The following is a 26,199-nucleotide window of genomic DNA, read 5'->3' as shown; positions in this document are numbered from 1 at the left end:
ATATATATATATATATATATATATATGTATGTATATATATATATATACATATATACATACATATACATATATATATATATCCTGCTAGAATACAGTTCTGAGAAAAACAGAGATGACAAAGTGCTTTCACAGACCAGGTTAACAAAAACCAAACATGAGATGAGAAACAAACAACAAGGAATAAAAAAAACAATATTAAATAAAAAATAATAAAATATATATAATATATAAATAATTGAAACTGTCAAAATATAAATAGTCAAAGGTCAGATATTTAAAGACAAGGTCACAATTATGCCAATCTACAGTATAAACCTGGGTTTAAGAAGTGATTTAAAAGATGTCACTGATTCTGTGAGCCTTACCTCCTCAGGCAGGTCCTTCCAAATCCAGGGGCCCTGATGGCAAAGGCTCCGCCTCCTCCGGAGTCTGTGGGACAAACAGGCGGCGGCGTGGTGGCTCGTGTAAGGTCAGAAGGTCAGCTTCTCTGAAGTTCAGTAAAATCGTTCATGGAGCCAGTGACGTGCAGCCAGGGCACACGTGATTTAGAAATAATAAAGTGGTTTTATGTCAAATCATATGAAGTCTAAAAAAAGGCGTCTGAATTCATCAGGTGCATTATTACTGTGCTGAACCTTAAATACTTTATTTGGGCATGTGATTGTTCCTGCACGTGTACAGAGAACGATCTTCATGAGCTGCTGTGAAAGGGATCATTAAATATTCATACCTGCCCACTAATAATTCAATATATTCACAATTCTATTCCTGCAGTTTCCAGTAGACAAACAAACACTGTGTCAAACACTGGCTGCAGGTGCTGTTCTGAACAACTGCAGCAACAACAACTAACCACAGACGCCACCGCCGCCGCCGCCGCCGCCGCCCGCCTTTCTGCTGACGTCAACGCTGAACACTCGCCGACAGAATGTAGTGGAACCAGCTCCTGTATGTTCTCCGTGTCTGTGTGTGTGTGTGTGTGTGTGAATGAGTGAGGACTTTCCACATTGTCTCAGTGGTGGCAGCGTGCATGCACAGGTGTGGCAAAGCAAACCGCTCAATATCTGCATCTAAATCTAAACTAAACAACACAAACCCACACGCAACATACGAGAGAACATCAACACTTTCAACGTGATATTTGGATTTATTTATTTATTTATTTACTCTCACTCCTCAGTTGTAGCCACAGAATTTTCTTGTTGTTCAGGGAAAATTTGGTGTAAAGAAAAGGTTTGTTGTGATTTAAAGCTGCAGTGTACAACTGTCTGTTGTTGTTGTTGTTGTTGCTGTTGCTGTTGTTGTTGTTGTTGTTGTTGTTGCTGATGTTTGCTCTTCTTGAACAGAAATGCTGTAACATTGTTAGTTTGCTGCTGCTCTGTCAAGTGAAGCTACCAGACCTGAATAAGGGAGTGTTTGTGTGTATACAGCAGCAGAGCAGGGGCGGGCGGGGACAGTGGAATAACCAGAGTTTTTCACTTTTTTCCTTTTGCAGCAGGATTCATTGCTGTTGCTTCTTTGTGTTTTTAGCACAATGTTGCCTTCGTCTCCGTCTGTCTTGACGTAAAGCAAATCACGTACGTTTATTGTTAGTTTATTTGTTTTGTTGTTGAGAGTCATTGCAGATTTGTATTCTCCAACTAGGTGATGATCATGTTTTCCATGAGGACATTCTGTCGCTCCACAGTTTGACTGTAGTTACTGTTTTATTTCCCTTCTTTATTCCCACACATGTTGAACGGGGAAATTCCCACTGCTGCTCAACAGTGTGGAGTGTGGAGATAAGAAAGGTGTCAGGTTACACACACACCTGACTTTAGACTTCTGTCCATGTCAACCTATTTTTTTATTAATTACATTTGTTGCCAAAATATTCTTAGCAGAACACGAGTGAAGTGCTGAGCAGGAGATTTGCATCCATATATTCTTCAAGATTCAGGATTAACCTGTGAAAGGCATCCGTGTTTGTGTGGCCACGTACTTTAAATCAACTGCATGTTTGATGTTTTAAACAGTTTGGTTTCTTAATGTTAAACATCTTCTAACATTGTGTGGCACACAGTCATGTGCAAAGGTTTTAAGCAGGAAAATATCAATTTTAATGGTTTATTTTGACCAGTTTGAACAAACAGAAGACAAATCTAAATCAAATCAACATTTGGTGTCATTATACTCAGGTGTATGATTAACCAATTATACAATACAGTCGCTAATGATGATCGTTTTCATACATAGGTTCAAACACAGACTAAAAATAAACAGAGAATGCCATCTGGACATGACTTTTTTTTCAATACCAATTTTATTGAATCACTTTTAACAAAAATGACTTTACTCACAACAGTAATATATATACACACGCACACGTATACATAGATATACATACATGACACATCATACAAGTCATGTGTCTACTCAAATATCATGATTAATAAAAAGCGTCCGGTGTCATCGGACATAATTTTCCCCTAATTCCCTAAAGTCATGGTTCTCAAACTGTGGTATGTGTACCACCTGTGGTACGCCAGCTTCCTCTGGTGGTACTTGGAAGAAAAACATTGTTCTACTGTATATACAGTGTAATAATAAATGAGATAGTATTTAAAATGGTATTTATTGTGAATAAATCTGCCCCCTGTGGAAAGTCTGACTTTGCTCGACCTGTTTCCACGTCTGTGTTTAACGTTGATGCTGATGGTGTTACTGACAGAGCTCCATGTTTGGTATAAGACCTTAAAGCAGACGTGCAGAGATGATCATCTTATTGCCTCAAGTCGTCATAATATTCTCCGCTTTAAATATCTGAACAAATGACATTGTTGAAGATTCATTTTATAGAAATTCCCACACACACACACACAACCATTACATTGCTTTATAGTCAAAAGGGGATAAACAAATCTATCTAATGCAATATAACCATAAATGATGCAGTACTCTGTATTTTATAGGGTTTCATTGATTGACTTGACAGTTGTTTTCATGATGTGTACAGACTGTGCTCACACTGTAACACTGTAACCGTGCACATGCAAATGACAAAGACAAATTTGAATGTTGTGGGGTTTTGTTTGTTTTGAGTTCATGGAACACTGGAAATGTTAGGACTTACATTTTTCCCGCATCCCATGAGATCACGAGGTTTTCCTACTGTCTTTATGACCCTAGTTTACTGTTTGTTTGCATAAACCATTTACAGTAACGGCAGCTTCACACCCAAACAGCTCCAGGAGCCGTTTGACCTTGTACCGACAGCACCAGCCACAATTACACCCTTATTTATTTCCTGCTTAAACAGAGGACTTTAAACCTCACGCGTCACTGTTTGCTCCTGGTGTGTGTATGTGTGTGTGTTTGTGTGTGCTTTGCTGTGATTAGAAATGATCATGGACACTGTGTTACCTGTGAGCGCTGTGCTGCAGCCTGACACCAGTCAACAAACAGAACCCGGCCTTCATTCATTAAAAGAACCACTGGTCACTGGTTTATGAAAAGGTTACACAGTGAAATGGCTGCTGAACACAAACACAAGTTATACAACACAGTGACAGTGTGTGTGTGTGTGTGTTCTTGTATGTGTTGCCTCTTCAGGACTGTTTCTACCTAATGAGGCAGAACGCCATTGTTTACGTTTTGGGCTAAGCTTTGAATTGTGGTTAAGCTTTGTTTAGTCCGTCTAAATGAACGGAAGTCAATGCAGAGTCCTGAGAGGGATAGCTGCACACACCCTTGTGTGTGTGTGTAAAAGTAAGGACAAATGGGCTTTCACACTGTCTGTGGTTTATAATTAGTTTAAGGTTAAGGGTTAGGGTGAGGATAAGAGGCTATGCACTGTGTCCTCAGTAAGAGTGCTGTGGGAAAATATGTCTGTGTATGTTGTTGTATGTCTTTGTCTTAGTGAGGACCGAAACATGTATGATGATCCTGGTGAGGACACTTTAAAAAAGACATTTTAAGGGTTAAGAAGACTTAGTTTTTGAGTTACTTTGTTACTTGTGATGGTTAAGGTTAGAGTAAGGGACATCGCTCACCAATGATGCTGTAATAGAATGTGTGTGTGTGTGTGTTTCAGCGTGTGGCTGCACCACCACTCCTGTATAGCTGCATCACTGAGGTCCAGTCTTACAGGTTTACACCGACACGCCCACTCATAAACAGTCACACATCACCAGTGGGCGTGGACAGTGGCTTATGCTTTAATAATGCTTTTCCTCCGCTTGTGTTTACTGTTCAGTCTGCTGCCAGGAATGAGGAGGTGACAAGAGCCTTAGCTGCTTCAGCTGCAGACACACACTCTTATAAACTCACACACACACACACACACACACACACTCAGGATGGCAGGGGAGTGTGTTCCCTGTGAGGGTCCAGACCTGAAGGACATGAGTGAGGAGGAGCTGTGGGATCTGATTAACGACAACCGGCACCGGATCTCACTGGGTGTGCGGCCGTGCATCTTGATCCCGTACCTGAGGCAAGCCAGAGTTCTGACGGAGATGGACGAGGACGAGATTCTCTCCTGCCACAACCTCACCAACCGCAGCATGAGAACCAGTGAGATCTGTGACTTCATTTGTTCATTGAGTTCATGTTCCTGATTTTAGAAGCTGTTTAAAGGTCCAGTGTGAAAGAGTTAGTGACATCTAATGGATGCAGATGTTCCCAGGAATGTCAGGAACCTATGGTGGCCTTTGCAGACCAGAAAGGATGTCAGCGACAAGTTAGTCATCAAATGCTTTTAAAGTATCATTTACTGAAACACCTCTAAACGTAGCCAACATAGATTCTGATTCAAAACACATGCTCCGGCTGGTTTGACTGTTCCAGGTAAACACAGCAGCTGAAGACGTGGACTTTGTTATGACACGACTCTTATTCTACATCCACCAGACTTTCATTTACAAGTGATTATACACTTTGCAATGATGCTATTCCACTGATAAATGTCACTGTTCTCTCACATGTCACACACTGGACCTTTAACTACTTACTGTCCACTTGTCCTGTGTCTGACTTGTTTACACTGACTATTGAGAGCGTCATTCCTGCAATTCCTGCAGGAAACAAGTGCTTTTCTCACCGACCTTTACATTTTCTTCCGTGTCTTCATGGCGTTAGATTGTCTCTGTTGATTCAGAGCTTGGAGTTGTGTCGCAGTTGGAGCAATAGAATGACTCTCTCCTCTGCTTTCTACAGGCTTCATGCTGGATCTGCTGAGAACTCAGGGCAGGAACGGCGCTGTGGCTTTGCTGGAGGGTTTGATGATCCACTACTCCACTCTGTACACGCAGGTCACAGGACATAAACCAAGCACAGAGCCTTCAAGATTCAGCGGTCAGTACTCTGAAGTTGTCTCTTTGTTTTAGTTGCTCTATGAACCTGGAAATATCACGTTTCACGTCCAGATCACGTTAGAACAGGACACTCTGCATCCGATCCCAAAAACCACACTCTGAGGTGGTTGAGGATACATTTGGGATATGAGACCCCGCCTCCTCAGTTGACTTCCTTCAAACTGCAGCACTAATTATAATTTACTTATAGGCCACCACCACAAGCGTCTCCTCTCTGATACTCATGACTGAATTACTACGAGCAGTTCTAGATTGTTCTTGTAATGATACATGTGATGTCAGTGTGCACTTGAATAAAGGGCAGATAAGCTACATCCAAACTCATGTGGTCAAGTTGGAAGTCTGAGAGGTCATACTTCACTCTGTCCACATGTGACTGGATCACTGAAGACCTGTTACTAGCAGGTCTGGATGGGACCTGTGGCTGACTGGCAGCGTTCTCCTTGCAGGCTTGATAAAGTACTCTGAGTTGACCGAGTATCTGGTGAGAGCAGTGACGGGGATGCAGAAGGAGCTCCAGGAGGCGCGAGGTGAGGCCAGCAGAATGACCACCCGCTGCACCTCCCTGGAGTCAGAGATCCAGCAGATGATAGAGCAGGAGGAGAAGTCCAGATGTGTCCAGTCTGAGACTGAACGCATGCGGAGACACTTGTGTTCTCTGCAGCGCGAGGTCACCAAGCTGAAGGACGAGAAGTGTGACCTGTACATGCGCTACACGGCGGCCGTCGAGGATAAATCAGCGACCAACAAACGCCTCCATGACCTCAACCTGCAGGTCAGTGCTGCGACTGTGTCTCACACCTTTGTCCTCCCTCAAACTCAAAGCGCTGGTCTCGGGAGAGTGTGTGTTAAATCACGGAAATCTGAGCAGTGTACAGTTCTGGGAGCACAGTTGTATAATGTCCTTTGTCACTGTGTTTGTCTGAGAAAACAGCTCCAGTGACAACATGTCAAAGAGACAATATGTGTGTGTGAGGAGGTGAAGAGTATTTATAAAACCAGGCAGATCAGGGTGATGGGAGTGGCGTCATCTCATTCATAGCAACAGCATAGTTTTAAATAGAAATGTTACATAATTCAGAAAACCCCTGCACACGGGGAGGCCGTGCAGAAAGACCCTTGTTCCAGTCTTCTTGCTGTAAAGTCAAGAGTGAATTTAATATTAATGTTCCAGCACTATGTCGTCACTGTGTCATACACCAACATAGTCCCAGAGGTGCATTTAAAATCCCAAAGGCATAAAATACAAGAAATAAGAATGATCATTTAAAAGCAGAGTTTAAATCACCAGACAGAAAACTATTACGTGTTACATGTTACATTACATGTCATATTACATACAACAGAAAACTATTCCTGCTCACATTCACGCCTTCACTGGAAACAAACAAACAACAGCAGGAGGTAAACAGGTGTGAGCTGTGAGGGGATTTCAGCTGCAGGTGTGTCAAACACAGGTGACAAGGTGTTTCAGCATGCTCTGAGCGCTCCTGTTGTCTTCTGTGCTGGCAGGTTTACCAGCTACAGACTGAGCTTCAGAAAGTCCAGATTGAGAATGAGTTCCAGAAGCAGCGCTCGCTCAGGCGAGCCTCTCTCGCTGAGATGCCACACCTGAAAGAGGAAATCCAGAGACTGCGCTGCGAGCTGCACAAAGCAGAGAAAATGGACCCGGTGAGAACAGTTCTGTTTGACTCGCATGATTTCTGAAGAACAGACACAGTTTGGAAGATTTGAAGAGTTTCTTCTTGTCTGCTGTGCCTTTTTCAGGCTCACCAGGACATCCTGGCCCGGGACCTGGCTGAGGCCATCGACAGCCAAGTGGAGCTGGCAGAGCAGCTTCGGCGCTACAGAGAGGAGAATGAACAGCTGCTGGCAGAGAAACAAGGGGTGAGTGTGTTTATCTGTCTCTGGAACTACAGATTATTCTACTCCATGGCGTGCATCTTACTTTCATGTCTAAATGAATGCTAACCCTAACCCTAAGATATCCTGGTGAGATGTGTCGTCTCATTTTCTCAACACAAAGTCCAAAACCAATAATACTAAGAAACACAACACTCACTCACACACACACACACACAGAAACAAGTCCCCCTGAATAATGTACATTACAATATCTATTGTCATGTTAATATGTGTACATGCATCCACATCAGGTCAGTAGGAGGCGGGTCAAGGGTGAAGGCGGACTACACACGTTACAATTATACCAAGATATTCCATCACGATATTGTGGTTACCATTTATTTGTAAAGATATTTCACAGAATTTGAATTTGATTTTTGTGAATTGTGATTCATGCATTTATGAATACTGTTGGATGACACTGGTGTCCTGTGTGTGTGTGTGTGTGTGTTGGTGTTCAGCTGACAGATCAGAAGGAGTGCCTGAGTCTGCAGGTGCAGCAGTTAACTCTGGAGTGTAACATGCAACAGCAGAAGAGCGCCATGATCCACAAGCAGATGAACGAGCTGCAGGCAGAGCGAGACCAGGTAAGACACCATTACAGTCTCCTCTCATGTGTTCACACACGTCTTTGTCTTCACTCAGTCACTATGAGGAAACCTTTCTGCTTTGGAACTGGTCTCCTATTGCAAAGGTTTAAGGGTCTTGGAGATTCCTTGGGGCCCGATTTGTGAAGATTTTCCAGATTCATTCATTCATCGTCTAGTGCTTTATCCTCCACATGAGCTGACATAGGACCAAAGGCGGGGTTCACCCTGGACAGGTCACGGGTCCATCACAGGGCCACATAGAGACAAACAACCATTCATTCATTCATTCATGTTTCTGGACTGTGGAATGAAACAGAACCCGGAGAAAAGCCACGGACACACGGACAGAACATGCAGAACAGTGCTAAGTTTCCAGATTCATCCATTTAAATGATCGTTACACACCAGGTCTTCAGGTTTTATGTGGACCTATATGCAGTGTTGGCTAGTAACGCGTTACTGTATTAAGTAACTAATAATGTAACGCGTTGTTTTTTTTTTAATTCAGTAACTCCGTTCCTTTTGGTGAGGTTTTATGTACAGCGGCACACAGTTCCCATAACATTTTAGCGATCAATAAAGTTTAATTGAATTGAAAAACAAAGCGCTTAATCGCACGTAATCAAACACGCGCCATGAAGAGGACTGGACAGGTCAGGGCGCGGCATGATGGCGTGACGGCGAGCGAGCGGCGAGCGAGCGGCAAAGAGAAGTTTCTCCTCGTATTCACATTATTTTCACCTGGAGAGGGAAAAACTACATGTCGGTAACTTGTAGACTGTGTGTCCCGGCTCAGAAATACTTTATACGGCGAACAAACTGTGACAGAAACATGCTGAAGAACCTGGAGGAGCGGCATGCTTCGACAAAGTTAGCAGCTAAGTTAGCAGCTAAGGTAGCTAACGAGAGCGCACGCACACGCACACACACACACACACACGCCCACTCCACCCACGCAGCAGTTAAAAGACGGACCCATAACCAGGCACAACTTGATAAAACAATAGCACGGTATGTTTAATTGTTTAATTTACCGAGGAGTATTAGGGCCAGCGCAACAAAATAATAATTTAAAGAAGTCAGGCAAAACCAAAAACAACACAAGAAAAAAACAAACAAACTTGATCCTGTCGGTGTGGAGCTCACACAGACGCTACTGCAAATCACCGGCTGCTGTCATGGAGCTTTCCTTGGGCTGTTTTGTTTGCGCTGGCCCTAATACTCCTTCGTATTATTTGGATTTCTTTTAGCAATATCAGGCTATTATTCCAAGAGTCCAATGGTAAAATGTTACAGATAAAAACACAGAGATATGTAGAGGAAAACATCAGCACTACAGAACTGAAATGAACTCAACCTTTATTTAATGCAAGCATTGGAAAAACTAAAAGTTACTCTCTCAGTAATGCATGATTTTTAGTTTAAGTAACTGAGTTACTAACTGAGTTACTTTAACTAGTAACTGTAACTAGTTAATGTTTTTCAGTAACTAGCACAACACTGCCTATGTGTGACGTAGTCTTCAGTCTGTAATCTTTCAGCTTTAAACTTGCTTCCAGAGAAGGTCCTGTGCACACTTTGGTTGTAGTGAGTGGCTGTTCTGTGTTTCAGGAAGTGGTCGAAAACCCCTTATTTTTCCTGTCTGACTGAACAAAACTTAAGTTCAATGATGTTTCCAAGAAGACAATAAGAACCTTTATGAAACCGAACCGTTCCACTGCATGGAAACACAGCTGATGTGAGTCAGTGTTTCCTCTACAATTTCAAACCTGGTCATTCCTCTGACATTTTCAGACCAGCTCACCTGACACCAACAAACATGTTCAAATTCACTGCAGTTATAAGTGAGCATCAGTCTTAACTTCAGCACCTCGTCTACACTGAGTTGCTTCCATGAGACGGCTGATAAGATGTTTGCTTAAAGCAGCACAACAGGTGTTCCTAATAGAAGTAAATAGTTCAATGAATAAACTAGACAAGATGATCCCAACTGTATTTGTTTATTTTGCTACTTAGTTGTTGGTTTGTTAATAAATAGAGTTAATATTGATTTTTCTGGATTACCGTTGCGTTCATTAGAGTTTCTCGTACTACAACTAACACATTTGTGATCTTGAGGAACTAGAGATACATGTTGCTAAGTCGTAAAACATCAGGCATAAACCTGGCATAGCGTTGTTTGCATTAGCTCGTGCACGACCAGGTCCATGTTTGCCTGTCTTACCCAAACAACGTTAAAGTTGGCACTGCACAAACTGGTGGCCTGAGTGAGTCACCTATCAACCTGTTTTGACAGATATGTGTGATAAGTCTCCTGACAAGTTTGAAGGCTGTCAAGTGAACCGTTGGACAGTTATGGGATTGCCTAAAAACGGATTCACTGTAAAAACATTCTTGTCAAGTAAAGATGAATGTTCCCATGTCTGTAGGCATATCAGTCCAGAGATGAGGCCCAGGCCATGATAGCTCGCATCCTGGCAGAGAAGGACACGCTGAGGTGCCAGCTGGTGGAGCTTCAGGAGAAGGTCTTCAGCCTGCAGGCCAAACGCCGTCCTCGAAGGCAGCAGCAGCAGCAGCAGCAGCAGAGTTCGGATGTAAGTTCTCACACAAACATGTTATCATCGCACACAGAAATGCATATTCAGTTATTCGGTCCGTCTCATCTGTTTTAATATGTCAAAGGAGACGGAGGTCAACTGGGGAAGTCTGAGGTCCAGCTGCGAGGAGTCCTCATACTCGAACAGACGCAGACTCTGCCGCATGGACGCCATTAATCCCCTGTCACTGAGTTCATGCCAATCAGAGGTGTGTGTGTGTATTGTGTGAGACAGTGAGTGAGAGACACTGCAATCATTTTATACTGGGAAAGTCCCTGTAGAGTACCACTCCATTGTAAAGTATAACAGCTTGGAATCAGTGCTGTGAGGCTACACATAACAGGTTATTAATCTGAGTTTACAGATTAGATAAAGTTACAGCTACCGGTGTTTGGCCTGGATCACACTTTCCACGTTCTCAAAAAGAAGCAAACCAAAATGATTAAGTTTGAATGATTTTTTTGTTATTTGGAGCAAAGAAACCAGGAAATTTTCACATTTAAGAAGCTGAAAAGTTCAGCTTTAAGACTTGGAATGAGGAAAACAGCTTGTCTCTGTCCAAAGGTCCATCCAGCAACAGATTTACAGTTTACTAATTAACTGTTTGTCTTGTTTAAACCTTAATAATTAACACTATAAAATAGCAAAAGATGGTAAGAAAATCAACACGTAGTTTGACTGTGAGACCACAACTGTCTCAACATTCTTTAGAAGGTGAATACAAAGTTCAGTGTTATTGATGCTTGTTTCACATGTTTCACTGTTTTCTGACCTGATGCTGATACTGTGTAGAGAGTGATACTTCTCTGCACAGCTGACTCTCATCAATCTTTTACTCAAGAGCCAAATTAAACATTTACAAGTTTGGCATCTCTTGCTGTGTTTTGAGTGTTTTGGGTGAATATTTATTTTCCACAAAACTGGACGTGGCTCCAGAAAGCAATCATTTTTAATGATAATACCCTGCTCTAGATATATTTATGTGCATTTTAACACAACATACATTTATTTTTATTACATTTTAAAAGGTGATTCTTTGGTCATGGTTCTAACTTTTTGTTTTGTTTGTGTAGAGTGAAGACGCCACGGTGAGTAGCGTCCGGTCCCGAAATGCAGAACCGCCAAGTCCAGATTCTCTCCGTAGAAGAGCGGACTCTCTGCATGAAGGCAGCAGGTGTGTGTGTGTGTGTGTGTGTGTGTGTGTGTGTATTCTTGTTTTTGTTACCTCACTGGGACATTTTGTGTCATTTACACAGACCTTATCAGAACCAGTTGAGACCATAACCTGGTCCTCATGAGGTGGAACGTAATTTCTGAGCAGCTGGTTTGACATGCTAGCTGAGCGATGAACGAGTTACAGATAAAGTTAGGTATAGTGCTTTGTTGAGGCTTTGTTTAGGCTTTGTTTATGCTGTGTTTAGGCTTTGTTTAGGCTTTGTTTAGGCTGTCTAAATCAATGTAATTCAATGAAATAGGTTCGCTTTACAACAGCCACCTGGAACCATGGTTTCAAGGTGTCTGCTCTCCATTCCTTTGTGTTGGAATAACAATAGTTTCAGGTGGCCTTTGTTAGTGAGAAGACTAAATAAAGGCATAATAATAATAAGAATAACAACAACATTTAAAAAAAAATCACACTGCAGCTTTAAAAGCAAAGAAAAACTATTTTTTTATTTAGATTTAAAAACAGACAGTGAAGTCGTATGCATTAGATTGAATCTTGACAATGGACGAGATAAACGACTGAACTGGTTTAGCTCACACTTTTATTTGTTTGACGGAGACTGAGCTACATTTCATGTCTTTCTTTTTTCTCTCGTAGTGTGGAAACAGCAGAGACGGATTCTTTATCAGACGACTTTGTCTTCCTCCCACATGGTGTGTATAGAAACCATGTGAACTCCTGTGTGTGTGTACATGTATGTGCGTGTTTGTGTGCGCGCACACATACATGTGTGTAGTTTGCTCTTGTTTGGCATGACGTTCATTCCTTTTCATGTCTTTTGTTGAGTGCTGGATTTGTGCCACAGCTTGTTGAAGTGACACACTCTGACACATGTTCATTTCCGGGGTAAACAACCTTTTGCCAAACCATTTAACAGACTGTCTTTTGTTTAGTGGGGACTGAAGACACGCACACACCCAGGCCGGTCTATTCTAAAGAATCCACGTCAGACAGGTGAGCATGTTAGCATGTTAGCTGTGGTCATACTATATCCTGGGCTGTAAATCAACTTTCATCACCCACTTTTTTTCTCTTTTCTTTTTTTTTTGTGATAAACATAACGTTAGAATACACAACAAGAGTTTGGTGCACAAAAATGTTTTAATCTTTATCAATTGAAAGAAAAACTGCGTGACGAAAACAATCATAATGGAGCAAACTCGTGTCTGAGCAGTAGTTCCATATCAGATCCTTCGGGCCTCGGTTGGTTCTGGCATGAAAAGCCTGGATCGCAGGTTGCGAGCCCGAGTCCCACGCACTTTGGCCACCCGCCTTCTCCAGCGGCACCATTGGGATGGAGACGTGCCCGTTAGGGTTGATGTGTGTGCAGCGAGCTGCCGGAAGACTTGATTACAGTCAAGGTCCGCCTTAAACCACGCCAGCTCGCCTGGTGCTGCTTTCATCTGCCCAACTGGACAACAAGACAAGACAACGGCCGTTTGAGACTTGAAGGTTCCAAACCCTAGTAACCCAAGGGCCCGCTCAGGTTTGTGGTGCCGTAACGGTCACATGTGGGCTTTTTATAGGTTTCACAACCTCGCCACCTTCTAGATGCAGTTTAGTGTCAAACCCAGGACATAAGCAAAATACAGTGGTGTTAGTAACTGAAGTGGCTCATTTCATTATATATCTGCAGCCTTTCTACTCGTATCTCTTGCATTTCTTATCCAAACACCACACATTGGTCACCTGTTTGGCCAGTAATGCAGATCCCGTTTGGATTACAGTGACTCGAGCTGTTTCAGAACTCCGCCGCTCGTATCATCTCACAAACCCCGTCCATCACATCACACCCGTCCTCCAGCAGCTCCACTCAGGAGCAGTGTTTTGTAACTGTTGGGTTGACGGGCAGCTCCACTCGCTGCCCGTCAACCCAACAGTTACAAAACACTGCTCCTCACTTTCAAAGACATACACAACTCTGATCTCCTCCACATTTCCACTCCTGCTCACACCCTCAGATGTCCCTCCTGCCTGTCTTGTCACCATGGGGAGCAGAGCATCCAGCCACATGTTTATCACAGTGATAGATAAATGTGATCTTTACAATAATCAATATTTTCACTCTTTCTCTCACCAGCCTGTCAAAAACCACACCCCCTCCTTTCCTGCTGCGTTCCCGCCCAAAAGCTATCCGCATCAGTGGCCGTGTTCTCAGCATCTCCTTCCAGGGGGAGGCGCTGCTGAGCCAGCTGGCGGTGGTTGGAGGAAACAAGACGGGAGTGTTTGTGCACCAGGTGACAGAGGGCAGCACGGCACATACTGTGGGGATCAGTCCAGGAGCACAGATAGTGCAGGTGCTGTACATGCAACTGTGTTTGATCATTTCTTCTGCCTGTTGCCATGTGGTTTTTTCATCATCATCGTCCCGTTTCACTGCAGGTGAATTACGAGCAGAACCAGAAGGCGCTGAGGATGGTGCTGGAGGATTCTACTCTGGAAGAAGCTATGTGGGCTCTTGGCCAAGTTACAGGCCTCTGCACTCTCTCCCTACGCCCCAGGCAAGATGGTATGTCCCACCACATACGTATACTATACACAGGACTTTAGTGACCAAGATAGTTTTTCCTCATCAGAAATAGATTTTGTGATGTTTGACTCCACATTCCTTCACTTAAACCTTCCCCTTCCCAAGCTTGTCAGGGATCTACGGTCGCCTCTGCATACCAGAGAGGATGTCATTACCTCTTTAGTGAAGTATTCTTTTTAGTGGCTCTGTGTCTGTAGAAACATGGCAAACATCCAAGAAGCAAAGCCCTTGTGTAAAGTACATATAAAAGGCTTATTTTAATCTACAAGATCCAGAACATGTTTTTACACCCTTAAACAAACAAACACATGTGTAGTATATGTATTGTCTGCCTATAAACCTTACTAAATGTTACACAATGCAAATGCAAATGTGTAGTGTAGGCTGTAGGAGACTGCATAGTCAGCTGGAGTCTGAAACTGTGTCTGTGTGGACAGGACAACATAAGAGAAGCAAACACAAACCAAACATGAATTCATGAGGATGAAGTCATGCAGCTTCTTTCCATGACTTGATGTAGTCATGTGTCGACTGACAGCAGAGTATTAAAGGAATAAGTGAAGGAGTAATCTCCTGCAGCTTCAAACAGGGCAGAAACATATTCAATGTGTTTGCAAAGCACTGGGGAGCTAATAAAACACATGTCTGTGGTGTACTTAATGTTTCTAGGTCCTTTTATTTTTGTTCTGGGCCATATTTTATTTACTTCTCGACAGATTACATCATATGCTTCCAATATGCTGTTCAAGCCACAACGTCACTCTATAATGTTACTCTGGTGGTTTTAATTAAGGGCTCAAACACATGAGAATGAGTTTAGACAACTCTGCAAACATTATTTGATGTATCGGCTTTTTATCCAGAACTGGAGTTTTGGAGCCCTAAAAATTAGAACAAAAACAAAAACCTCAAAACGACACAACCTCTCTACCTTAACCCTGCTACACACCATCGTGCTCCTTCTGTTTATATATACTAGTTAGTTAGTCACTTTCACAGGTTCTGTACATTAGTATATCTCACATTGTGAATTCACAGCAGAAAACATATACAACATAAAACTTATAACAGACATTACACGTTAAGGTGGGTGGAGACATATCTTGAAACCTAGAAAACCTTTTAAGGTGTGGATAATCCCTGTGTCATGTCACAGATTACGAGGCGTTGCTGCAGCAGCTGCATAACAGTGAGATATCGTCGGGAGATTCCTTCTACGTACGCGTTAACTTGACTCTGCCTGCTGGTCCCAGCGCCGGTCTGGCTGTTACCTGCAACGACATCCTGCATGTGACCAACACACGACCCGGCGGCACTGAGGACTCGTGGTACGCCAGCCAAGTTCATCCCTGCCGACTCCTCGACCTTCAGAGTGGAACTGTACCCAACTATTACAGGTGAGCAGGAATGTACTGCAGACTTGAGTGAGTGTCCTTAAATGTCCAGTGTGCAACAAATGGACTCTTCCGCTTTCACGTAGCACAAACAATGGCAACACTGTTTCACAGCTCTGTCGTCTGCGTTAGGTTCATTTCAGTGTAATAAGCTTCCTCTTCAAAGTGCCAAATACACATCCTTTCATGCTACTGTATAAATATGGCAGCACAATATGGTGACTTACGTAAAGCAAGGCCTTAAGAATAAGATGTAAGATACGATTTTCTCCGCTAAAATATCTTAAAAACAGCAAAATTAATGTCATATGTTTTTACACGAGCCAACACTCTTCATACAAATCTGCATTTATGACCTGACCCTCTTTTTCATCTCTGCTCCTCCTATAAAATATTAGGAGTGAAATATTTGGTACTGCTAGTGAGCCAATTTGTCATTTTATTGTATGTATTTGTCATTAATGATCACCAAGTCCACGCAGAAAGGCTCTTGTTCCGATTTGCAAAGGCAAAAGTGCTAACCACTACACCACCCGTGGTGGTTAATTTGTTTGTCGTATATTACATTTCTACCACTAAATGTTACACACTGGACCTTTAAAAAGTAACAGAAACGTGTGCAGGGTGTGAGAGTGATTTAGTTCTTATGTCACAGAGCGCAGGGACTCCTGATTCAAGCAATTGAAAACATGAGTTTTCCAACAAAGAAATCTCGCAAGGTGAGAATCATTTTATTCAAACATGTCCAGAAATGTTTTGGCTACTTTTACACTTCATTTTTGGAATGTTCCTTTTTGCTGTTTCAGGCCGGGCGTTTGGTCAGCCAGACGAAAGAGAAGACCGTTAGGATTGTGAGCACTGTGCACCAGGGCAGGAATCCACTGTGGGTCAGTGTGGAAGATGAAAAGTCAGGTATGATTTCCTGTCATGGTCAGAGGCGGGTGTAGAGTATTGAGTTTTGTGGTGTTGCAACGTCAGACAGAACACAACACAACATAAATATAAATAGTGTTAATGTTAGTTTTATTCACACTTCAGTTTGTCCAGGTGTGATATGGGGGATAAAAACTCTATTTCATGGCCACAATATATTCATTCATGCATACAAAATAGTAATTTGTGGTCACAAAATATTAATTAATTCATATAAAATAGTAATTTGTGGTCACAAAATAGTAATGAATTCATATAAAATAGTAATGTGTGGTTACAAAATAGTAATTTGTGGTTACAAAATAGTAATGAATTCATATAAAATAGTAATTTGTGGTTTCAAAATATTAATTAATTCATATAAAATAGTAATTTGTGGTTACGAAATAGTAATGAATTCATATAAAATAGTAATTTGTGGTTACAAAATATTAATGAATTCATATAAAATAGTAATTTGTGGTTACGAAATAGTAATGAATTCATATAAAATAGTAATTTGTGGTCACAATATTAGAGTTGTTCCGATTCCGATACCGGTATCGGAAATGCCTCCGATACTGCCGAAAATGAGGGCATTGGTATCGGCGAGTACTGGAGTCCATGCATCGATCCGATACCACGTAATTTATTAGCGCTCCGTTAGCTCTGACACGGTTCTTCTTCGCCGCTCTTGAAACAGTTTCACTGTGCTGTTTTAGAGGTGTGAAGAAGAACTGATCACCCGACACCTGTAGACAAGGAGCTAACGTTAGCTCATCATGTCGGTGGTTTGGCAGTATTTACCACTTAGCTCTGTTAGCGTTGTTAGATGCGCTAGCTCCGTTAGCGCGCCTACAGTCAAACTGGAGCGGCCCGTTTATTAAACGAATAGAGCAGCGCGACAACTAACCAGCGTACCTGTACCTGCGTATGTATGCCTCTGTTTTTAAAGTTTAGCGTTACTTCAGAGACTCATTTTAACAATCTGGAGTCAAGTAAAAATGATGTCACACATGTCCTTTCCCGGTCAGTTGTCATGGAAACATGAAGCTCTGCCAGTGCTGCGTTGTTTGGACCAGAGTCAAAACAAACGTACAAGCTGAAAAACGAAATAACATATCACTGGTAAAAATAAATGTCTTTGTTCATGTTTTACAGAGGGTTTAACCTGAGCCACCAATGATAATCATATCACAGTCATGCAGGTGTAGTATGATAGATATTTCTTTATAACACACTGGTATCGGTATCGGTACTCTGTATCGGCCGATACCCACAGCACACGTATCGGAATCGGTATCGGGAAGGAAAAAATGGAATCGGAACATCTCTACACAAAACGTTAATAATTCATATAAAATAGTAAATAGTAATACAAAATAGAGTTCAATTCTATCTTCTTTTTTTAAAACACTTCATACATATTTCCTGTATTTTCCAGATGTGTTGGATGTAAAGAGAATATAATATATAGAAAGAATTCTGTATGGTCATTATAGCATTATGCTACAACATCTAATTAAATTGTGGTGTCATCATTACTGTATTTCCAGACTCGTGTCTGGGCCTCCGTATGTTACACTTTCTTTGCTTACGTTGTGTATTCTTTGCCCTGAAGGTGACACCACTGCACCCAAAAGTGGCGTGACCATCATGCCCTACACTCTGGTCTCCCCTCACTACCCGCCCGTCTGCAGACCCGTCCTGTTGCTGCCCACCGTGCTCGGACGCATCCTGGACAAAAAGCTGGCAGAGTGGCAGGGCTTTCAGCTCTGTGAGCCCGGTAAGAGAAGTGAGCAGCATGTGCTACTCGAAAAAAACAAAAGAACATGTTATATAATTACATATAACCTATACATGGTCACTGTGGTGAAAGATAAGACTTGTTAAGATAAGATAAGACTTCATTGATTTATGTCATCGCTTATCTGATTTCACGTTGTGACTTTTACAGGCTTGGTCAACAGCCGGTCTCACACTGCACACGACACGTCTGCGTGTTTTATGGCTTTGTGTGTCGTAAACCAGGAAGGAAATAAATAGAAATAAATGGCAATAAAGAGAGTAAATATCTTTGAAATGCAGAATTTCCTGCCATGATAATGTACGTTAAATATTTTCTGTGGGAAGATGAGGACAACTACCAGAATAATACACACATTTCAGTTTTTCAGAGAATGAACAGGGAGAGAGATGCCGTCGATGCTGTGCCGTGGTTACTCAAAGTTTTCTGTTTCCACTCTCTCTCTCTCTGCTTGTTTTTCTCCTCCTGTCCTGCAGAGATGCTGAGCGCCTGTGAGCACGCAGCACAACTCCAGAGGTCTGAGATCCTGGAGGAGAGCGAGCAGGGAACACACTGCTGCTACACTCTGCAGGGTGTCGAGAAAGTCATGAAGAAGGTCAGAACAGCAACACTGTCATTGCTGTCATATGTCAGATGTGTCTGATGTCCTGTTTGTGTCTGTGTGAGTTAACAGAGAAAGAGTTGTTGTTAACCATTAGCAAAGGAAATCATGGGGTGATAAGTGATAATATTGTTAACGTAAAAGAGGACGTCAGCTGAGGAGGCGGTCTCCTCATTAACCTGACTGTCCCGCCCCCCCCCTGGTTGTTAAGGGCTGGAGGATGTTAACACACCCAGACCCAGAGGAAACAACCAGCAGAGGGCAGCGTCTGTGGAGATAAACACGTCTCCACACTCTGCCAGTGGCTCGTTCATCTAATCTATACAGTGGAATCATTTTATGAAAATACTACATATTCTCTCTCTCACAGTCTGCGCACAGACTGCATTTCACTGCAAAGCTGTGCTCTTCACTCCTGCAGGGAATCCACTGTGTGCTGCCTCTGGGTCTGGACTGTGTGCGACGGCTGCACCGCGGCAACATCTTCCCTATCATCATCTTCATCAGCCAGTCGGCACGTAGCACCCGTAAACTAAGGTGAACTGAAGCAAGTGACACATTCACAGTATGATCATCATAGAAAAGACACACAGTCATTTACAGGAGTGTGTGATCCTGATCAAACGCTAGTTTTCCACTGAGACGTCACAAACACACAGAACATGGACATGCAAACTCTGTCAGGATAAAACTGTTTCGTCGGAAGTCTTCGATGTCATAGATTTAAATTATTAGTGTAATTAAATACAGTTATTCTTCCATGTGAGGCTGCAACTATAGTCGCTATTTTCATTCTACAACAAAACTGTTAAATAATAACATTATTTATGTTATTTTCAAACAATATTCACACAAAACGCTTCAAGACAAGACATAAAGTTATTAGTTTAATAAAAAAAATCACCAGTTTTAAAAGGAACATGTTGAATCTCAGTTATGAACGAGCAAAGAAACCGAGAAATATTCATGTTTAAGAAGCTAAAATCAGATTGTTTTAATTTTATTCAAAACAGTCTTATCTTCCTTCTTTAAAATACAAAAAGGCCTTTATATATAAATAATAAGTGCATTTTCATGAAAATATGTTAAAGTTTATCCATGATAAACATTGTGGATTAACTTATGATAATAATAACAACAATAATAATAATGGGGGATTTTCCTGTGGTACACGCACATTCACTCTCTCACACTCAGAATTTGATTATGACTTTTTATATGTCATTAACCTTGTCTCTTTCCCTCCCTAGTTTGTGTCTTTCCTTCCTTCCCTCTCTCTCTCTCTGTATTCTCATCATGCAGGTTGCAGGATCAAGATCCAGTTTTGGAGGCTACGCTTATCATCACCATTATTATTATTTTGTAATTAAAAAGTCGATATCAGTAACTGTATAAACTTGTAACCTGTTGTTGTGTATCTACTGCTGGTCACTCTCTCTCTTCTGTCTCTACCTCATCTCCCTCTTGTCCTTTCTCTCCCCCACCTCTCCACTGTCCCCCATTTTTCCTTTCACCCCAACCGGTCGAGGCAGATGACCGCACATCTCTGAGCCTGGTTCTGTCAGAGTTTTTTCTCTCCACTGATGCCTAGTGCTTGCTCATTGTGTGAACTGTTGGGGTTCTCTGCTCTCCTTGATGTTGTCTATGTACAGAGCCTTGAGATAATGTATGTTATGATTTGGCGCATTTCTGGCAGGCTGTACTCGGAGAGGTGTAATGCTGCCCTCCACAGTTTGAGGTTCTTATTCACAGTTCAGTTTAGAATTCTTCTTCCTTTATCTCCTCGTCCTCCTCTTCCTCAGTGTTTGTGTCTTTAGAGTTATTACATTACATTACATGTCATTTAGCAGACGCTTTTATCCAAAGCGACTTACAAAGCAATAAGTCGATTGATGTGATATTGACTTTTTTGTTCCATGCATATGTTACATCACGTTTCATCATACAGCAACAGTGTGTGCAGTGGAACTCTGGAATAACTGGTTAAACCAACTCTGCCGTGAGATTTGTTAGTTAGAACTCCATCGAGAGCAAAACCTGTTCTGTCAGATTCTGATGACGCTGGTGCTTTCAATTACATGAAAGAGGATCAGTCAAACTTTCAATCAATCAAACTTTATTTATATGGCACTTTTCATGCAAGGCAAAGCAACTCAAAGTGAGTCACAGGATAAAAACATCATCCTCCCCCAACAACTGTTTCTTCATTTTCAGCAACTTTACAAACACACCTGGACAAAAAGTACTGAATTTATGAAAATCTGGAAATATGTCACAGTTCAGGTTCTCTTGGAACATAAAAACAGTCTATTTTGTGACTCCTTGCCGTGCCGTTCTGTGCCGTAGCTATGGAAAAGTGCCGTAAAGGACAGAATAAAATAACAAAATTGTAAATTGATTGGGAAAGTAATCAGGTCATTTCTGACTGGTCGTGTTTGTCTTCCAGGTCAAAGCTGCATCGTCACAGCCAGTCAGAGGAGCAGCTGCTGGCGTGTTCCAGGAGCGAGGAGCCGCTGCTGGACAAGCTGCCGTGTCTGTACCGCAGGGTCGCTCCTGACTCGTGGTGTGACCAAACCTCGCTGCTGACCCACTTACGCACCATCATCTGGGAGGAGCAGAAGAAGATCGTGTGGGTGGAGCCAGACCTTTGGTGAATCTGAGAAAAGGGGAACAGACACGACCTCTTCAAGGGCTATTATTAAAAATACTAATAATATGTACATGATAGCATAGTTTTACAAGAGACGTCTTTGTAAACACGAGTATGTATCTGTGATACGTATAGTAACTGGGTAAATGAAGGACTCTATATAAATATAAATACATTTAAAGGTGCATGAAGCTGTCATTTACTCGACATGTTCTGTAAAGTACAGGCTTCTGTTTTGAGGCTTTCATGCAAACACACGTGCTAAAGTCTTCAGTCACCACCACCGTCTTTTATTTTCCAGTCTTTTTTTGAAGCTAAAATCAGAAAACACAGGAAATGCATACGTTAAACTAACTATGAGTTATGATAATCATTGAGACACATTATTGTTAGACACACCAAAAAAATCCCACAAATCTTTTAATCTTTAAATATCAACAAGGTTTTAATTCAGGGCTGTCAAACTCGTGGCCCATTTGCGTCGCCACTTAGAGTCAAGTTATAATGTGTTACTGCTGTATGCTTTTTTTAGATTATTTTTTACACCATACAGTTGTAGCACGACTCGGGTCGACTCGGTTTCTTTTTTTGCTTTTCCATTAGTGATAGTACCTGGTCTGTTGAGGTTGGGCTGGGCTGATACGGAGTCTGGTGTGTTTAACGACGGCACTGCTGAAAGCTGGCGATCGTGAGCCCAATCACAACCTGTTCACTTGTATTTCAGTTCCGTGACTCGGTCGTGATGCAGGACGTACTGAACCATTCAGTTACACTGAAAACAACTGCTTTACAACTCACTGGTTTGTGTGTTTGTGACCCCGCCCACACTGAGGAGTTACTATAGTAATGGAAAACCACACGAAACCGTGCTACAACTGTACAGTAGAAAAGCATAACAAAAGTATTGGACCACCTGGCATACAAACGAGAAAACATATAACAAAGTGAATTCACCTTTTTATACTTAAATGTTATCCGGCTCACTGGACGACTTCTTCTCTCAGAGGTCAGGAATGAATCAAGCATAACATTCAACCACTACAACACATAAAAGTAAATGACTATATTTGACATATAATTTGATATTGTAGGTGTGAGGTGTTCATACTGTTCATGATGTCTTTGCACTGTATCACTTCTCTACAATATGTAGTCGATTGTTTCCCACCATGAGGGATCTTCTTTTCTTTCTCATATATATATATATTATAATTATATATAATGACTGTATTTCCAGTGTTTCATTAGACATCTTGTTGGTGTTTGAGATGGGATTCTTATGGAGAAATATGAAATGATGTAAGATGATATGTATCCTGATGTCGGGATCTTGATGGATGTTACTTCAGTTTATGAAGTCTCTCTGGACGTCCTGTTTGCTTTTGTCCCTGCTGCTGCTGTACTGTTTCCCTTTAAGCCCTAAGCTTATTTTTTTAGGTCTCTGCTCGAACATTTCATACTCATAATAAGTATGAACCACAAGTTCTATTTCAATACTTTTGGTGTCACAGTAAAGGGAAAAATTGTGTGATTTGTTGAGATGTGTATATATCAGTGTAAGTGTTACTGGTGAAGAGTAAATGTAGATGGCACACAAAAAAATGAAAATAATTCAGCTTAAGGATGAATATCTCTCTAGAATGATGGAGAATCAGCTCTAAACTCACTCAAATCAAAGAATAACATGTGAACATCATCTCTGCAAAGTTTGACTTTGATCAAGTGAAGCAGAACAAAATTAGAGATTTTAGTGCAAACATTCCAGGCGAGGACTCATTTGGCACATTTAGGAAACATCTGTGCCATTTGTATTCAAACCATGTATTAAACTACTTTCTTCACTTTTATATAACTATTAATGTTCAATAAAACAATTTATGGCCTTGTTTCAAACTTCCTGCAGACTTTAATATGTTTTCTATTCCAAAAACAAACACCAGATGGCTCCATTGAGCCGTGTCTCTCTTTGCTGGCCTGTATCTCAGCGAGGGAATGGTCTACAGGGATGGACGACATCTCATTGGCTTCCTCACAGCCAATAGAAGGACGCTGTGGTCTTGTGGTCTTTGATTGACAGCTTTGTTAGCCAATGAGAAGCAACAGAGCGCGCGGATGTGAGCAGCCAGGCGCGTCACACAATGGAACCATCTGGAAGACGCCCGGAGGCTTTTGAATGTAACACAGGAAGTCAGTCTGACCGGAGAGAGTGTGTTTGCGGTGAAAGATGAAGTTTTCACGGAGAAACATCAAAGGTAAGAGCGATTTCACACTTGTCTGTATTCTCTGGCTTTCATCTCCGTATACTGCTGTGGCGTACACTGTTGGAAAGACCACAGTCTCAGCTTTCATGTGAGTTTTGTTTTGGACAAAATGGCGGAGCGGTAGCTCCAGAAATGCGGCAAAATGCGCAGTACAGTTTGACACAGCCTTACTTAGGAAGTTTGATAATTGGTAGTTATTAATGTAGGTGTTATTTGACCCGTGTTTGTCACATTTACAGTATTTCGCTGTTTAATTTGATGCGCGGCTTCAAAATATTCTCTCAAAATTCACTTTTTTCGTGATCGATAATAGGTTGTGCAGACTCTGTCAGGATCCCCCAATTGGGGGACTTTCCCGTTTATAAACAGCTGTTCTGTTTGCAGTGATGTTTCATATGTTGGAATCACAATTTCATATAATTTCATATAATCAGAATGTGATGTCATGTAGCAAGATCATGATTGTCTTCTACTTTTACTCGTTACATTTTCCACCTTCAGTAAAAAGGAGCCATAAAAGTAATCAACTCACCTAAAATATTTTTACTTTAATTATTTTAATTTAAGACAAAAAGTGCTGTGTTTCATTTCACTTTAAGGACTTAGCCCATGGAGTTTACATGTTCTCCGGTGTGTGTGTGTGTGTGTGTGTGTGTGTGTGTGTGTGTGTGTGTGTGTGTGTGTGTGTGTGTGTGTGTGTGTGTGTGTCCCTAATGATGGACAGCTGGGATTGGCACCCACGACCCCTGTGACCCTCATGCGGAGGATATAGTGGTAGAGGATGAATGAATGAATGAGTGAGTTAATGTATCCCATTGTCAGATAGACACTGTGGTCAGGGAGTCACATGTTTTTGTTGATCTCTTTTTCTGTGTCACTAAGTGTCTGTGTGGTTACTTTAAAGCGTACTTTCGCTGAGACGCTGTTGTAAATGTAATAGAAATGTAGTTTATTGTCCTCCATGGTTGAGCTGCACGTACACCAACGTGACTCTCTTGTGTGAATTTGTTGATGCGTCAGTTGTTAAAATAAAGCTCGACAGTTGTGTGTCTGCAGCTGGAGGACACAGTCCTCACAACTCTAGCTTTATTCTTTGTGTGTGTGTGTGTGTGTGTGTGTGTGTGTGTGTGTGTGTGTGTGTGTTCCAGGTATTACTGATGTTAGTCACATTATGGGGACATAGCATAAATGACTACATTTATTTAAGGTTAGGCAGAGGTAGGTTAAGATAAGGGTCAGGACTAGGATTAGCTCAGTAGTAATTATATTTTGTAAGACAATGCAACATGGAAACCAGACAGTGTGTGTTCTTGTATCTGTGGCTTTGTGAGGACCAAAAATCATATAATCCATAAGGAGTGAGGACATTTTGGCTTTTTGAGAGTTAAGACCTGGTTTTAGGGTAAGCACTCAGTTGTGATTGGGTTAGGGGCTTTATGGGGAATGCATTATGTCTATGAGGGTCCCAGGGCCACCACTCCCCTAGTACCTGGTGGGGGCCCCTAACATTAAGGTTATGATAATAACCTTAATCTATTAATGACAATCATTACATTATTACATGAAACAATACATATAAATGAGTTATGAACAGGCCCACCGTTGTTTTTCTATCCCTCAGGGTTACGGTTAGGATACATAACCGAGGGAGCCTCTGACCAATTATGCTTAGGGAGGGTCCTCACTATGAATGAAGTGCAAGTGTGTGTGTGTGTGTGTGTGTGTGTGTGTGCCTGCTAATGAGTCAGCATTATTGATTTGAGGATCTTTGACCAAACATTGTGTTCACACTTCTGCGCGGGTTTGTTTTATTCATACTTATCAATATTAATTACAAATCCCTGATGCCCTGGACCGTAGAAGTGGCACCACAGGGTGGAAATAATGACTTCCTTTGAATCACGAGCATTTGCTGCACATTATTTTAAGGCTGAATGTCATGACCTTGATTGACCACATGGAGGAGGCAGAGAGACACAAATGTGGACGAGAGGGAGTGGTTTAAAAAGGACAACATGGTCCCTTCCAAATGAGGGAGAAGGAGCGAGACACCAGTGCCTGTCCTCACACTGTCCCGTTGTTGTGCTGGCTCTGTCCCAGGGTTTGATTTGACTGTCTGTGTGAGCTGAGCAGCTGAAAACAAGGCTAATCAATGTCGCCCGCCCCTCACAACCTCTCTTTCTTTTATCTAGTGGTGATTATTGACTGGATCTGAAGGATTTTTTAAACCCTGCACTGAATCAATTTCCTCTCTTGGAAGAGGTTTTTGGCTCCATCAGGGTCTAAAACCCCTGGTCCAGGCCCTGTTGCCAGGAAACCACTACAGTGATTTGTGTGTTGTCAGAGTACATTAGATGGAGAGAGAGAGAGGAA

At 41.8% G+C, this 26,199-nt stretch overlaps 1 protein-coding gene across 1 annotated transcript; it reads left to right on the top strand.

Annotated features, from left to right (window-relative positions):
• Window positions 1-235: 235 nt before the first annotated feature.
• card14 (caspase recruitment domain family, member 14) lies at window positions 236-23,462 on the top strand. The gene is made up of 23 exons (XM_044028631.1): window positions 236-469; window positions 818-948; window positions 4,073-4,128; window positions 4,235-4,554; window positions 5,197-5,334; window positions 5,804-6,129; window positions 6,867-7,025; window positions 7,122-7,241; window positions 7,721-7,846; window positions 10,279-10,443; window positions 10,532-10,654; window positions 11,520-11,620; window positions 12,269-12,324; window positions 12,565-12,625; window positions 13,752-13,968; window positions 14,054-14,180; window positions 15,358-15,598; window positions 16,251-16,314; window positions 16,402-16,507; window positions 18,129-18,293; window positions 18,791-18,909; window positions 19,337-19,452; window positions 21,362-23,462. The coding sequence occupies exons 4-23, from the start codon at window positions 4,338-4,340 to the stop codon at window positions 21,567-21,569; spliced, it is 2,955 nt and encodes a 984-aa protein (XP_043884566.1). The 5' UTR covers window positions 236-469; window positions 818-948; window positions 4,073-4,128; window positions 4,235-4,337; the 3' UTR covers window positions 21,570-23,462.
• The last annotated feature ends 2,737 nt before the right edge of the window (window positions 23,463-26,199 follow it).

This window comes from Solea senegalensis, linkage group LG6, assembly GCF_019176455.1.
Source record: "Solea senegalensis isolate Sse05_10M linkage group LG6, IFAPA_SoseM_1, whole genome shotgun sequence".
In the NCBI taxonomy this organism is placed as follows: Eukaryota; Metazoa; Chordata; class Actinopteri; order Pleuronectiformes; family Soleidae; genus Solea; species Solea senegalensis.
The sequence above is the reverse complement of the archived record's forward strand: the minus strand, read 5'-3'. Positions and strand labels throughout refer to the sequence as shown.

What these genes read in the sequence shown, in the direction of transcription:
- card14 (XM_044028631.1), top strand. Translation starts at nt 4,338, where the DNA reads ATGGCAGGGGAGTGTGTTCCCTGTGAGGGTCCAGACCTGAAGGACATG. An exon ending in CAACCGCAGCATGAGAACCA is followed by an intron (nt 4,555 to 5,196) that starts GTGAGATCTGTG and finishes TGCTTTCTACAG; the next exon opens with GCTTCATGCTGGATCTGCTG. An exon ending in TGCAGGCAGAGCGAGACCAG is followed by an intron (nt 7,847 to 10,278) that starts GTAAGACACCAT and finishes CCATGTCTGTAG; the next exon opens with GCATATCAGTCCAGAGATGA.